Genomic DNA, 16,714 nt, shown 5'->3' with positions numbered 1-16,714 from the left:
CTAGTCTGGAACTTCCTTGATATCTTATCGAGGGTTCACGATGAGCGAGTTAATTATGAGTTGACACGGGTACAATTCGCTTAACGGGAAACTAGCTAGCTTAGTCCTTTGTTATTCACCAGCAACACACGCCAAGTTTTTTACTGTTGAAGTTAGGTAATGTTTTCGTAAAAGTACTAATGTCCGATGAGAATCTATTGAAGTTAAATGACTTGTAATGTTCAAACTTTGTAAATGCTCCTGGTCAAATATCTGAAGTTTTCCGATTGATAAATATTACAACAATCACAGTTATAGCTTCCAAAGTTTATAGCACACCAACTATAGCAAGCCAATAATAGATACTCCTCTTTTTTGGCACGTTGTGTTGGTTATATTTAAAAATTTGAATTTTACGTAACAATACTGACGCTAACACAAGTGTTTACGTACACACACATATTGTTGATTCTTATTCTCGAGAATCTTCTACAAATCTTCTTTGGAAAATAGGCAGAATTTCACAATACATATTTAACACTATAAGCTATGCATGTCTTTAAATATAAATTTTATCTAAATAAACGTTGATATTGAAATAAATATATAATAATAAATTCATCACATTAGTTACAGCCAACTAGTTTCAGTAACAGAGTTACCATCATCAGAGCTAATATCTACAGTGTTAGCTTAGAATATATTCAGCTATAAACCATTAATGAGTGAGTTCATTTTACAAAAAACAAGGAGTGGAAAGTAAATTATAAATGGGGGAATACTTAAGTTAAATAAGTATTCCAATGGGATGCGTTGATTGGTCTGTCGTCTCTATTTATATACACACACATCTCTTTTTAATTATTTCTATGTTTGTTTGTACATTTCTTAAGATCTTTACATTTTCCAGTCAAAATTACCATCACAGTTCCAGAAATGTTCAATTCCACTATTATGAAGATCATCCTGATATTCATTGGCATCACTGCAATCCTGAAATTCAATCTCATTCTCATCAAAATCATTACTTTTTTTCTATTTGTTTGTAGTGAAATTGGTTGCTTACCTCCATGTTTATGATGTAACATAATGTATCATTGAAGCTAATAATCAACTTGAGCATGTAATAATGTTTTAGAGTTATATTTCTGTATTTTTTAGTTGCATGGGTCGTTGTTAATGATTTCAAGTACAATTTTTCATTATAAACTTAATTTTAAGTATTCACTTGTAGAGTTCTCAGACATTTATTTGTTTGTGCCTGAGAATTTTGTTATAATTTAAAAATTTTGTTATAATTTGATTGTTCAGTCAGTTACTTTTTGTTCTACCATTTGTGCAAAATATATGACCATATACAATCAGCAATATACGATTGTGAACACTTTAATCACCTGAATCTCTTCTTTCTCAACTGATTGTTTCATTATCATGTTAGTGGTCAAGTACTGTTCTGTGTATCTAATGAAATAACCTTGGTTCTATCTGATGGTCAATTCAGGTCTTTGAAAATACTCCATGCATATCGTAATGCAATGTACAAATCTCTTTACTATATCTCAGTGGCATATATTTCTTGCAGACATAAACTATTCATCTTTATACCCTTCTATTACTTTACTGATGGAAATGTTAACTGAATACACTTTCTCAGGTGTACTTGAACATCTTTGCTAGGGTCTGATTCTCTCTTTATAATGATTTTTGCAATCTTTTCTTCAACACTTGAACTTCATAACTTTGAGAAACTCCAGAATAATATCTTATTTTTATAATAAGATAACTCATAATAACTTTTCTATTTAGTAAGGAACAACTGAAGTAACACCTCTTGCAATATCATAGGGAACACTTTTCCCTGATACTTTACTATTTGTTCATCATTTGCTAGTGCTGTGTTTGTTGAATAACAAGATGATAATACATATCATCAACAGCAATTAACTCTTCAATTCCCAAACCTATCTTTGACAGCATTACTCATCATTTATATTCTTGGCTGCCTCAAATAATGTTTCCTGTGTATCTTTCATCTCACTTGTGAAACTAATTTTTGGTTGAAAGTTAAACAGTTTTGTCAGCTCTAAACATGTACAATATTCTGTCTCATTTTTGTACCTCACAAAAACCAAATATTCCAGCTTTCTCAACATATATATAATATTTCTTCTTCCAGATATTGAAATAATTAGGAAATGCCTCTTTTACAGAAGTGGGAATACACTTGCTACAAGAGTTCTATTTGAAGTACATTTATGTCTAACATAAAATTACCTATGAACAAAATAACAGAAAAAGAAACAGGCAAAATTTAACAAGTACAAGAAAAGTTAACATCATTGAATATATACAGTATATTAATGTATTTGTAACATGTACATTTCAGTTTTTAAATATTTTTGATTTCAGGAACTTTGTCACTTCTCCTTCCCAACCACCAGTTTGTTCTCATTTTCTAAAACCTCTGAAACACCTGAAATGTCTTTTATACTTCAAGAAATGTTTATTCCAGCTTGTGTATCATTTTCTAACTTCTTTAAAGTTTACTCTTACCATAGTATTCACTTATATCAGTAATTACTAAGTCTATGTTTATTTCTAGGTGTTATTTTCAAAGGTCTTTCTATACTAAAGACACTGATCAAAAGCAATATATATTTAGTCTTCCACTGTTTATAGGTCTGCTCTATAACTTTTGTTTAGTCTGAATTTTTAGCAATCAACAAACTTCTTTTGATTTGTCTTCCCATATGAAAGTAAAGAATTCAAAATTAAGTTATCTCTAAAACGTGTCAGGAAATAATTAACCTAGTACTAGCACCGCACTTAGGAATGATGATTGAACAAACTTCATAGGGATTATGATGGACTTTGAAAAGCTGTAGCATAAAGAATTCAAAATGAAGTTATATCTAAAACGTGTCAGGAAATAATTAACCTAGTACTAGCACCGCACTTAGGAATGATGACTGAACAAACTTCATAGAGATTATGATGGACTTTGTAGCATTCTTGCTATCTGTGAGCAACAACTATAGTAAAATCAACTGATCACTAGTAGTTTATGGAAGAAAAGAAAAGACATTTGAAGCAAACATCCTGAGTTGTTAGATAACAGTAACAATGTTCTACACCATTTCACATTGTTGACAACATTTAGTTCCCACAAGATACTCAAGGTCACCTTGCTCCACAGTTTTAAAGAGATTTACAGAAATTCTCTCTCATTATTACAGCAAAAATCTTAATACAGTCACTTTGAGAAAATATATAGCACATGGTTACCCCATACTTTCTGTTTAATACATAGTCTTCCAGAAAGACAGTAACATATTATAATAATTCCTCTAGCTTATCAAACAGATTATTTGAAATATAACAACAAATGGTGACATGAACAAATACACGCAGCTTTATAACTTCTCAAGTGGAATAAATGCAGTAATTGAGGGGCAGAAACTTTTATCTTGTGCCACTCTCTTAAGACTGCATGGGCCACATAATGATCTATATAGGTTGTATAAGTTAATATTGGGAATATGCAGAAGGTAAAAAAAAACTGACCTCTTTTTAAAATATGTGCTTGGATCGTAAGGTTATCAGTGTGTCACACAATTTAATCTTATAGTAATCAAATCCACCTACAATATTTAGTTTGAGTTTGATTTTTTTGGTATAAGTAACTTGCTCCAACTAATATGGACTGTAATATATTTATTCCTTTGTTTTTTTGCTTGTCTTTCTCTCTGTTTATGAATATTTTACAAATAATATTGGACATAATCATAAAAGAAAGGACTGGTTTTTAAGATATGAATCTGAATCATAAGGTTACCAGTGTATCAGACCATTTTAATCTCATAGTAATCACATTCAATTATATCTAGTTTGAGTTTCATTTCTTTTGCATAAATGATTTACTAAAACCAGTTTATCCTGAAATACTTAGACTGACAGATATTTGTTGCTTTCTTTCTGTTTATCTAAATATTAAATTCTAGAATGAAGGTTGAAAAAGATGAAAAGAAAAATGCAGCATTTAAGATATACATTCTCTCTTACTTCAAATAAAGACATCTCAGTCAAAAACCCCATTCCTGAAGTTTGAGTAGGATCCACTACTTTTGGCTGTCGAATCAGAGAGCATGCTTCCATTGCTCGTATTTCTTTAATTAGTTGAGCTTTCTGTTGTAACTCCTTTTCCATCTAGAAAATGTAATAATGTGTTAAAGATGCATTTCAAATCCAAGTCATTTCACTATAACAGTTTGTATATTTAGTAAAGTTAACATTTTACTACACTGAAAATGTATTTCTGATAGATACTTACCTCACATAATAGCTTTTGTTAATGACTAATGCCCTCTCCATGCACAAATTTTGCTTGCCACTAGCCTTGTGATCCTACCTACTTTCACGTGTTTGATGCGGCACAGCTGCATTGTAGCATGCAAAAACTCTCCATCAATAGGAGTGCGAAACATCCTCCTAATGCAGCCGACTCCCTTGTTACTGTAGAACCTAATCTTCACTTCTCAATTAGGCACAGTAGAGTGCAGACACAGGCCCAGGAATAAGAAGCGAAAGAGAACTTCTATTTTGAAAATCCAGGCCAGCACATGCATGCAGTCCTAGTACATAACCAACACCAGCCACCCGGGAACTTGACATCTGGGCAACAGTAGGAAGGTGGAATGCAATGTGGAGGGTCAACTCCAATCCAAAATGCGCAGCATTGGGAATAAATCGCCCAGTCTGTGGTAGAAGGAATGTCCCAGCCCAACCACAAATGTGAGGACTTATGTTGGCCAGTCCAGCTCCAATCAACACCAGGACACCCAGGAACCAACATCCAGGCAGTAGTAGGAAGGAGGGTTCCCAGTCAGAGGGGTGAACTGCATGTGGTGGATTCATCCAGTCCATAACCAAACAGCATCTGGAATTGTACATCAGGTCTGTGGTAAGAGGAGAGTACATACCATCTACACCAGTAGAACACCACCCACTACTCTCAACTGAGTGGGGTTGAGCACACTAAGAAGGAAGCCTTCATGGTCCACCACCCATGCAGCTAGGAGCTGATTAGTAGTAAGGACTATCATATTCCACAGGGAAGAGGAGGAAATAGTGTGGTGGGGAGTCCAGAGGAATGCAACATTAGAGAAAGTGCAATGGATGACCACTGAACCCTATTTTTAAAAGAAGACTGAACCTGATGTATTCAACTAGGAACAGAGGGATGGGCAGCAATCCCTTCCCTGCTTTACCCATGATAGTCCAGGAGTTTGTATAGTCTGGGACGGACATATTTATAATGCAATATACTGTGAGGATGAACCTACTAGCAGTCTTGCAGAACACCCCATCTCAACAGTGGGCATTATAGACTTGAAAAGCCATACAGTGGTGATTTGTGGATTAGTAAAGCTGGACAGGCACTACTCATCACAGAGTGGGACCCAACATGTAAAAGTGGGCCACTGTAAGGAAATAAATATAAAAAACAGTTGAACCGAGTTGTAGAGGATAGCAATGGGCAGTATTTAGTATCTCAATGAAGAGACGGTCACATGATGAAGGTGTGTGCCATGGTCCACATGCCAGCCTTGATGATCTCCCTCTATGGCTGACAGAAATGGGCAGCCAGGGTATTGGATCTGATGCAAGGATACCTGAAAAAGACATTGGGAGATGGAAGACAAAGAAGAATAAGCCAACCCCATAAACTGGTGCACCCAATCCTAAAGAGTAATAGGAGAAATATCTCGGAAAGAGGAAAGGTTCAAACAGGTAAATAGGTGAGAATGGGAATCACAGAAGGAAGCTGTGCAGGCAAATAGCAGGTGAGAGCATGAACAGGACAGAAAAGATGACTCGGGTCAGAGTGGAATAAATGGGAAAAGGAAGGAAGGGAAATAGTTGTGAATGTGATGTCACCTTCCTGAGTCACTGACATCCAAGGAAAAACTGTGATCTGGTTACAGAAGAAACATAGGTGCAGTGTTAAATGATAAGTGAAATGTCAAGGGTAAAAAAAAACATTAGATATATGATAACCACAGGCAAAGAGGAGCAAAAAATAGGACTTCAAGGACAAGTATTATACTAAACAGGTAACCAAGGGTTCCAAAGGAGGTTGGTTAAGGCCCTGCAGAACTACTTTAAAGTCTCAAACTGGAAGGAGCATAGGATGAGGTGGACAGAGGAGATGAAAGGAGCAAAACAAGAGAGAGAGGACAGAAGAAGAAAACACTGTACGAGAAAGAGAAAAATGGAAGGTATTGGAAACAGTCAGGTAAAATTGTCAAAGACATGAGGCACACTAGGATTGGAAGGGAGGTAAACATAGGCATAAAAATGAAGCCATAAGAAGGACCTGGAAATAAGACATGGGTAGGTGCACATTAGCTAGAAGTGTATTTCCACCCAAGATGTCCCCACCTACAGAGGAGCCAAGGAGAACAAATGCACCAGAGTGAAATACATCAGGGAGTGAGTATCCTCTGACAACCCCTCAGGGAAGTGGTGGATAGCCATAATTATGAAATGGATAGAGGAAGGGTAATGCAGGAGGTTAAATAGTATCAAACAGAGATGGAAAATGTGGACCTGGGAAGTACCTCAAGCGGTATCAAGGACAGATCCCCAAACTGGAATCAAAAACTCCAAAGTCTGAATGTCCATAAATGGAAAACCCAAATGAAGGTACACTTATGCATAAAAATCCAAGGCACAAAGGGGGCAAGGCATGCTCACGTCAGAACATAATAGTGCAATAAACTGGTCCACACATACTCTGACCTCTGGAGAAGGAAAAAAACAAACAAACAAACAAGTTAATCCAAGGAAGAAGCAGAATTACAGAGAGAAGGAGAGGAACCATTAGGCACAGGAAATATAGACAACAGGTAATATACCTATGACACGATATCTAAGAAAGCTGAAAATGAGCTGGGTGCTTCCACAATAAGGAATTCAGGATTGGATGGCAAAGGAAGGAGAAGGAAACAGGCTATTTAAGTCAGCATCATTGTGTAGAGATTCCCCAGAAAAAGGAAGACCTGGTCTATGATCAGGAGACACAGCAGACTGCATAATGGACCCTAACTCATGACATCCTTAACCAAGACCTCCTCAGCAGAGAGAATGAACCCTGAAGTCTAAGAAACTGCAGGTTGAAGTAAAGTTGCAATATCAACAACAGTAGTAGTAGTAGTTGTTATGAACTGAAATTCAGAATTGAAAATTCAGCTGAGGGTGGATAATGAAATATCAACAACAGAAACAAAAATTGTTAAGCAAAACTATAAACAACAAAGAAAGTTGTTTAACAAATCAAAGTGTTAATGCAAAATACTAAGTAAACACAAGAGAAAGTTTGAAATTTCTGCATTCTACTGTGCCAAATAGAAAAATGAAGATTGGGTTCTACAGTATAGAGGGAGCTAGCTTCACTAGGACAGTGTATCACACTCCTATTAGTGGAGGGTTGTCGCATGCAAGGCTTGTAGTGAGTGAAAATTTGTGCACATAGAGGACAGTAGTCATCAAGAAAACTATTATGGGAGAAGAGGTAAGATACTGTATCGGAATTGTATTTTAATTAGAATAATTGATGTGCATTTTATTATTATTATCTAAGCTGGGACTAGTTGTATACTATTGGGTAGTTTTCTACATACTCTGTATTTTATTGTGCACTAACAAATATAATTTATTTAAAATGTATTTTTTATTCAATTAAAGCAGAATTAAAAACAAAAACTGTAAGAAACAAATGATTACTTTTTTCCAATTCATGATATGAAAGTACAGAAATACAAGCAAAAGAGAGATATTAAAACATTATATGTTTATACACACACTTCAGATTTTCAAAACACACAATACCTCTTCGAAGGCTCTTTTCATTAGTTCTTGATTCTCTTTGGTCATTTGCTGTACTAAGGTATAAATATGTAACAAAATTATCTTTGAACACTACAATGTAATCTTTTTTCACTTCTCATGAACACAAACATTTTATTTTTAATGTAATTTCTTTTGACTCTCATATCTTAATAATAAAAGACATTATGTAAAATTCAGAATCTCACACATTAAGTTTTACAGACACCTCTATTATATTTTTCAGTTTACAAACTAAACATTTCTAGTTTTCTTTGGTATCACTTTAAGCATATGAATTGATCTCAGCCAAGAACACAACTAATGCATGTACAAGTACATTATATCTAAAACGTAAAAAACAGACATTTTTGAAAAACAAACTAATCATTAAGTGACCAATCCAAATGGGTCACTGTGATATACAAGACCTTGTTGTAAGTCTGGTACATTATTTGGACTGTTGATACAAATCCCTGGTTTATATTTTGATAATTTTATATTGTAATGGTTATAATTTGTTTTATATATTAAATATACAATTTTGGGGTTTTGAAAAGTTATTCCATCATCCTTTCTGTGGCAAATGTGAAGATCGCATTCAGAATAATCTATGAAATTTTACTTTTGCTAAAAGCTTTTACAATATCAGAAGTTGATAGCTCTGAAAAACATAAAGGACAAATATAACTGTAATAATCTGAACTGATAAAATGTTAACATTTTTCTAAACTGAAAATGTATTTCCAATAGGTACTTATCTCCTCTCAGGAAAAGCTTTCTCGACTTGTACTGCCCTCTATCAGTGCAAATTTTCACTCGCCACTAGTCTTGCTACTCCCACTTATTACTGCATACTAACATGTAAATGATCATGCAGCAACCCTCCACCAGTAAGAGCAAGACACAACCCCTATCATAACAAGCGCCCTCTCTACTCATGCACATATTAATCACTTCGAGATTGAGCATAACTAACCAAAGCAAGTCACACTGGAAGTGGGGAGGACAGGTGGGAAATGTGAAGGGGAGGTAAGTATCTATCGGAATTACATTTTCAATTTAACCCTTTAAGGTAGGGTGTGGTAAATAAACACAGTGTATCTTGCTTGAGAGCAGGGTGAGGCATATAAACACATATTCTTATTTATTACAGACAGGTGCAGTTTTAAAATCACTATAGTTCCCCTCTTTTTCTTTTGCTTACTTTCATTAGTTAATGCATTTTAAAGTTATAATTTGATTGGATAAACACCTTTATGTCATTAGATACCATCCAATGAACCATCCAGCTACCTCTACATCATCACATGCTAGCAAATGAAATAACTATTTACAGAAGGCTGTATTTACTGTAAAACAATGAGTTGTATTTGAAATAGATACACTTTCTTTCAGTTATTTGTTCATCATGTATGAACCATCTGTGTCTTCCTCATTCATGCGTACCAAAAAATGTCCATTTAGCCCTTAATCAATGCGTAAAATTATAGATGAATGGAGTGATGAAGAAGAAATGTCTGACTTGAGTGACATTCCTTCAGATAGCGATAATATTTCAAGTGATAAAAGTGAGCTTGAGGCATGTTCAGATAATAGTGATACTGGTAATATTACGTGGAAGAATGGGGATGATTTTGTGCCTCATGAATATTCATTCTCTAACAAAAATTCAGGAATTTGTGCTTCATTTCCTACTCAACAGAATGCATCCGTTATTGAATATTTTCTAGCTTATTTCGATAGTGAACTTACGAAGAATATTGTAGACAATACTAATATGTATCGTGTACACAATTATGATGTACATCAAAAGGTAAAAAGCCAGCACTGGAGTGAGACATCAATTGATGAAATGTACTCTATTTTTGCATTTATTTTACTAATACCTCATGTGAAAAAAAGAACAATAAAAGAGTACTGGTCAAAAGACACCATGAACTACTTAGATACATTCATTTTGCTGATAATGAGCTTCCTGATGAAAGTGATAGATTGTGGAAGATAAGGGAAGTGATTGCTATTTTGAAGGAAAAGTTTTCTGCTTTTTTCTGCTCATTCCAAAAAAATGTAATTGATGAATCCCTAATGGGAGATTGATATTTAAGCAATACATACCATCAAAGCATCATAGATTCGGAATAAAAATCCAAGTTCTCTGTGATTGTGAAAAAGGAATTATTTTGGATCTTGTTATTTATGCAGGTAGTGATATTGATGTTGCTAAAAAAGATCCTCATGGGGCTTCAGGTGCCATTGTGAAGAAATTGATACAGAAATATGAAGGGAAAGGCCACCTGTTGTACATTGATAATTGGTACTCTAGTCCTGGTCTATCTTTAAATTGGGATTCACATAGTATTTGCACTTGTAGAACTGTAAGAGAAAACAGGAAGAATGTTTCTAAGTTTGCTAAGCTGAAATCTGATGAATGTGAAAGGAAGAAAAGTGATAATTTGTTGGCCATACGTTGGCATAATAAACGTAATGTGACAATGCTTACCACTTTTCATAAAGGATAAATGGTTAACAGTGAAAAGGTTAATCATAAAACTAAATGGGACTGTAAATGGGAGGTCAACCTCAATCAACACCTTGAGGCATCTGGAATTGTAGATCAGGTTTGTGTTAGGAAGATGGTCCTCTACCTTTCATCTCAAAAACAGGTACTGGTAGGGAAGAGAAACTTCTGTACCAAGAACCTGTCTCTGCATGTGCACACAACCAACATCAGATCCACCGGGAACCAATATCTGGCAGCTGGTAAGGAGGAGGAAAGCCTAAGTGGGTGTTCATCTCTGGTCCAAAACTTGACAGTAATGGGAATGTTTTCTTCCAGTCTGCAGTTTAAAGAGGGTACCCAGCCTTACACAAATGGTTAGTTATGTGTATCAGCTACAACCAACACTAGATTCACCAGAAACCAACATCCATCAGATGGTAGGAAAATGGATTGCAAGTTTTGGGTTGCATCTCCAGTCCAAAACCTAGCGGCATTGAGAATTTATTGTTTAGTCCGCAACAGGAAAAGGGTACTAGCCAAATACGTGTGAGAACTTATGTGGCTGGACCATCTCCAAACAACATTTGATCCCAGAAAACCAATATCCGTAGGGGCAAACTGCAATATATCTGGTGGCATCTGTAATTGTACATCAGGTCCATGTTAAAAAGGGTGTCATGCCACTGACACCTGCAGAATGCCACTGCCCTACTCTTAAACTGAGAAGTATTGTGCACACTCCAGAGAACAGGCCTCCATGGTCCAACACCACAACAGCTAGGAACTGATAAGTAGCAAGAACTCCCATACTCCACTAGAAGGAGGGAAAAGTATATTGGAGAGTCCAGAGGACTGCAGCACCAGAGATTGCGCAATGGGTGACTACAATACTTTATTTTGAAAAGCAGAGTGATCACGTTGATGAAGTGCATCACCCAACATCTGGTAGTATCTAGAATTGTACATCAGGTCCACGGTAGTAAGAGCCTCAAATGCCACAGATCATCAGAGATGAGCAGTAATCTCTGTCTGCTTTACTCATATTAGTCCACGAGTATACGGCCCTGGACAAACATATTTATGAAGCAAAATACTAAAAGGTATACCTATGAGCAGTCCTACAGAACACTTCATCTTAAAAGTTGAGTGTAATATCACCTGGATAAGTGTTATGACATTTTATTTTGAAAACACAGAGAACACATTGACAGAGTCAATCAACCAACACCTGGCAGCCTCTGGAATTGTACATTAGATCCATGATAGGAAGAGTCTCAAAAGTCACAGTCATCTAGCATGTTCACAGGATGTTCAGTGCAGACATAAGAGTAAGTGTATCTGGTTAGGCAACATCAAATGGAGTACTTACCACCACAGCACTGATGATGTCCTACCAAGGGAAAATGGAAATGTGCAGCCAGGGACATGGTAATGCGACAGATCTGATGGGAAGAAAACATGAAAAAGGCAACAATCATAAGGAGAAAAGGAAGAAAATGCCAGGCAAATTAACATGTGTATGATTAGAGAGGGTGCCAGTTATGATAGGGGGTAGTGTCATGCTCCTATTGGTGGAGGGTTGCTGCAGGATCACTTGCATGTCAGTAATATAGCTAGTGGTGAACGACAATTTGCACAGATAGAGGACAGTACATGTTGAGAAAGCTTTTTGTAAGAGGAAGTATGATATCATAACAGAAGTATTTTTTCTTATGATAAAAATGTTTTGGAAAATAACATCAAGATGACAAGTTGTTCAATTACAAAAACTACCTTCTTACAAATTTGTCTCATTGCATTATGAATTTCAAATATTTTTTGTAATGTTTAGTTATTTGGATATTAACATTACAAAGAATTATGAATACTGAAAAACATTTTGGAATGAATTTCTTCTTTTCCCTACTATCATGAGATATATGTACAAATAAATACTACAATTGATAACTAATAGTCACATAGTCCAACTCAGTTCACAAGAGACACCTAAAAGAAACTTGACTAGCATATTACATCTTATTTGCAAGATTTATCCTTGGTAATACTACAACACACTAAATTCTTGTGGGTCTCAAAAACATTTAAAAGTGTTTTCCTCTGTGTAATTGTCTTAACACTCATATTACACTCTATATCTACAAGAAATCAGTACTCTTCATAAATAATGCTAAAAATACAAAAGTATCTTACACACAAATTTTAAATACACTGTATATATCCACATAAACATTTTTTAATAAAATACATGAATAAACCCAAAAGTGTGAATTCAGCAAACATTATTCAAAATTTGTAACTTATAAACCTTTATATTGTATTTTATGTTAAATTTGAAGTGTGTTACCCTACTAGTATTTACTCTGGTGGTGTTTTCACAAGTGGTCATTCTAAGGCTACATATGCTAGAAAAAATTGTGTAGCAATACAATGTTTACACAGGAATACATATATTAGTTAAAGTCAATACATATCAGTTCTTGAGAACTAAACATTCAGTATTTCTTCATAACTAAAAGTCAACAGGTTCAAACTGTGAATCTGAAAATTCATTAAAAGTTTTATGATAATGGATCATAAGCATAGTTAAATCTTTGAATCTTAAGCTTTATTGAAAATAATACAGTGAAAAAATGAAAAACTATTCATTAAATGCAAAAAAAAAGCTTTGCTCTTTTATTTTTATTATACATGTTCATAATTTATTCAAAGGTATCAAAATAAATTCAAAACATTAATAAAGTTTACTGGATATTTTATATGAATAAAATTTCTGATATGTTTGTGGTAAACACAAATAGGATGTTCCTCCATGACAAGACATTACATTTTATGCCTTGTTTAACCCTAAATTTCTGAATCAGATCAAAGGTAAGTACTATCATAATCATACTGTTTAATGTAACACTTGTACACCTCTGTGCATCTGATTTGATGCAATAAGGTGATCTTCTTTATTATAGAAAAGTTGTTGCAAAACATTATTCCAAAAAAGAAGATACAGAGAAAACTACATAATATGAATGGTTTCTTTCTATCACCATATTACACCTAAATTACTGCTAATTTATGGCACAATGACATATATATTCTTGTTAAAACATCACTTTAGTTATGGCATTAATTTTTATTATTAAGCTACTGATCAAAGAAATTACATAATTTTTGTAATTTTCTGCTTTATAAAGAAACTTCTACATAGTAAATTCATAATTTTAAGATACCTCAATATTTATGACTTATTTTTACAGATTGATAAAAGAATAATATTTTATTATGGTATTTATAGAACATCAATATGGAAGATAAAATCTCATGCCAAAATGTTGCAAAAATAAAAAATTACAAATAATAACAAGTTGCTTGCAACAGTGCAGTTATCTCTAAAGTTTACTTTTAACAGGAACAAGGTTTTCCTTTAATTAACTTATTTTAATGTTTGTGTTTTACTCTTGGAACTGATACTGAATGACACCAAAAACACTGCAGCTCTCAACTATCTTTTTTTCTTATGATTCTCAACTTTTCCTAAGCTTTTTCTCTTCTGCTTCATCTTTACCTTTAAGACTCTTATACCAGTTAAAACAATTATATTTAAAAAATTGCAATTATTACCTATCTTTTTCTTGTAATTCTTAAACTTTTCCTCAGCCAGGTTTCTTTAAGACTGCTTACACCAGTTGAAATTAAAGTATGATTTACCATTTTCTTACAAACTTCAGTACTCTTGTTGAAAAAAGGTAAAAACGTTTGTCCTCAAGTAATATTTTTGTTAGTGTTCCATGTAGGTGTGTAGTTAGAACTTCTGTATTTTCTAACATTTAAATAATTATTTCTTAGCCTAATTACTTTGTAACACAGAAATGAATAACATGGCATTTATTGTTTAGCAATGGGATTCTGTTCAAAATGTTGCACAAAACAGAATAAAGTTTTTATTTAGGTGAGTTAATTTCTTTCTATTGGTATCTTGAGCAACAACCGTCATTCTGTAATCATACTTACACATAGCAGATCCTACCTATCTTTTTCTTGTAATTCTTAAGTTTTTCCTGGGCTCTTTTTGTCTTATCTTTTCCTTGTAAAATTTCTTCTACTAGTTGCCTAAGATTAGAAATTCATACTTGTTCTACATATTTGTAGTTCTAAATTTGAAATCAAGGTGTCAAATATTTACATGTTTAAACAAATCTGCACAAATGAGTTAAACTCATAATAGATACACTTAATTTACAACAGAACAATTTAATAAATTTACAAATTCTTCCTATGTTTCAGAATGATGATTTTCCTTCTTCAGAGAAGTTGGATCAGAAACTTTAGACATTAGATATTTAGTAGCTTAGAATAAATTAAACACAAAGACAAGAAAGTATGAGAACACTCGCACCGTTGCAACCTCAACAGGAAGAACACCCTTTGTTTTTTACCTTACAGTTAAGGTTCACAATGTTTGAATTTAGCTAACTACAATGACTGCTGTCATGTTATTTAAAGTATTAGGTAGCTTTAGGTATATATATATATACACACAAGATTAGTAAAAATTGTAAATTTAAAAAGGAGGATAGGGATCATCAAAGAAACATGTTGAATCACAATACAAAGATTATATTTTCAAGCCCTCAATTAGGGACTCTAAAAAAGTAAAACTATGCTGGAAATAGTGTCTACATTATTTTCTCAAGCTATAAGTCCCTATTTTGACTCCATGTCTACAGTACTTATCAATTTTAGTGGAGTCAAAATATGCATAGGCATCATAACCTCAAATCAAGTACTACCAGGTTGAATCAAAATATAAAATTATTTATCTACATATCTTTAAGTTACTAGTGTATGGAAGGAAGCACATTATACAACTATTATAGTAAACTGACAGAAAATTGGGAACATACTAGATGTTTCAACAGAACATTGGTTTGTCTTCTTCAGGTTCTGTCCAAACATGTTACCCCAGAGATAAACCATTTCATTATGCTTATAAATCATCGTCAATTTATTGTTATATCTCTGAGTTACCTTATAGCAAGTATAAGTTACAATACTGTAAACAAAAACAAAAAAACACATACCTTAATTTCTTCTTTGTTTGAATCTTTTCTTGCAAATAAATTCTCAGTTTCTCTTCAGTCTATAAACCAGTCAATAATATAAAAAATTACTAAGTCACAAGTGTTACATTAGCTAACTATAAAATGATTTTTAAGTAAACATTCATTTAATCAGACAGTAATCAAGCTATTTCATGAAACAGTATTTTCAAATATATATGGTTTTGTACTTTATGTTTCTATAAATGAAATGAGAAATATGATCAGGGAAATTGAATAATCATGATTTTTATGTACACATTCTTGAAACAACTGTCATATGCATATCGTATTTCAGTTGTTGTCTATAACTTCCATACTCTCATTAATACATATTTTGTGTTGAGAATGCAGGGGAACTATTTTTCAATTTATTTGTTAAAAGGCTATTGAAGAAAAATAAACACAATGAATTGGATTTGAAGGCTGGGTGTCATTAGAGGGTCCAAAACAGGCCACGTCATCACAATAATAAGGGGTGGATATGTGGTTTCAGAAAGTGTAGTTAATCTTGAACTGAACATCTGATATAAACATTATCATAAAGCCATTTGTTATAAACTACTTTAATTGTAATATTCTTCAAAGCTGTGATTTGATACATTAGGTAGAGGAATTGATACCTGCAATGAACATTGTGCATATGGATATGTCAGTTTGAGGCAACTTTCATAACATTAAAGGACAACAAGGGTAATTTTGGTCCATCTAGGCTGTCCTACCAACTTAAATGAATTAAACATTAAAAAACTCAGAAATATTTATGAAGCTTTCCCTTAAGTTCACTAAAATTAACTGCATCTACCACATCTGAAAGCAACCCATTCCGTAGGCTAAACACCCTGTTAGAGAAACAAACCTGTCTATGCTGAAGATGACATCTATCCTGCCAAAATTTATATTTCTATCCCATACCCCTTACTATTCTCACCATTAAATATGAAAAAAAGATAAGGCATTAGCATTATCAATTCCCTTAACAATCTTAAACACCATAATAAGATCTTCTCTAACTCTTCCTCTTTAAAGAGAAAACAAGTTTAGATACCTTAAAATATCCTTGCATGACAACCTTTCCATCCCAGGTATCATTCTAGTAGCCCTCCTCCGAACCCTTTCCACAAAAATCAATGTCCTTTCTAGGGTAAGGAGCCCAAAACTGAACATAGTACTTCAAATGTATCTTAACTAATAACCTATAAAATAACATTATGACCTCTCAGTACTGTCTGTTGTATTGATAACCTTATCTCAC

The 16,714-nt window shown here is 33.7% G+C and overlaps 1 protein-coding gene across 4 annotated transcripts in view; it reads right to left on the bottom strand.

Moving 5' to 3' along the window:
* Window positions 1-16,714, bottom strand: part of LOC106467540 (cilia- and flagella-associated protein 99-like) — a 72,723-nt gene that overhangs the window by 9,065 nt on the left and 46,944 nt on the right. For all 4 annotated transcript variants that reach the window (XM_022395736.1, XM_022395738.1, XM_022395737.1 and 1 more), the window contains 4 exons: window positions 15,442-15,500; window positions 14,388-14,470; window positions 7,870-7,922; window positions 4,042-4,185 (listed from right to left, as the gene is read on the bottom strand). In XM_022395736.1, the coding sequence (XP_022251444.1) occupies window positions 4,042-4,185; window positions 7,870-7,922; window positions 14,388-14,470; window positions 15,442-15,500 (339 nt within the window). The remainder of the gene's footprint in view (window positions 1-4,041; window positions 4,186-7,869; window positions 7,923-14,387; window positions 14,471-15,441; window positions 15,501-16,714) is intronic.

The sequence above is a fragment of the Limulus polyphemus genome, unplaced genomic scaffold (assembly GCF_000517525.1).
Source record: "Limulus polyphemus unplaced genomic scaffold, Limulus_polyphemus-2.1.2 Scaffold2653, whole genome shotgun sequence".
NCBI classification, from domain to species: Eukaryota; Metazoa; Arthropoda; class Merostomata; order Xiphosura; family Limulidae; genus Limulus; species Limulus polyphemus.
Note: the sequence above shows the minus strand (reverse complement) of the source record. Positions and strands in the feature narration are given on the sequence as shown.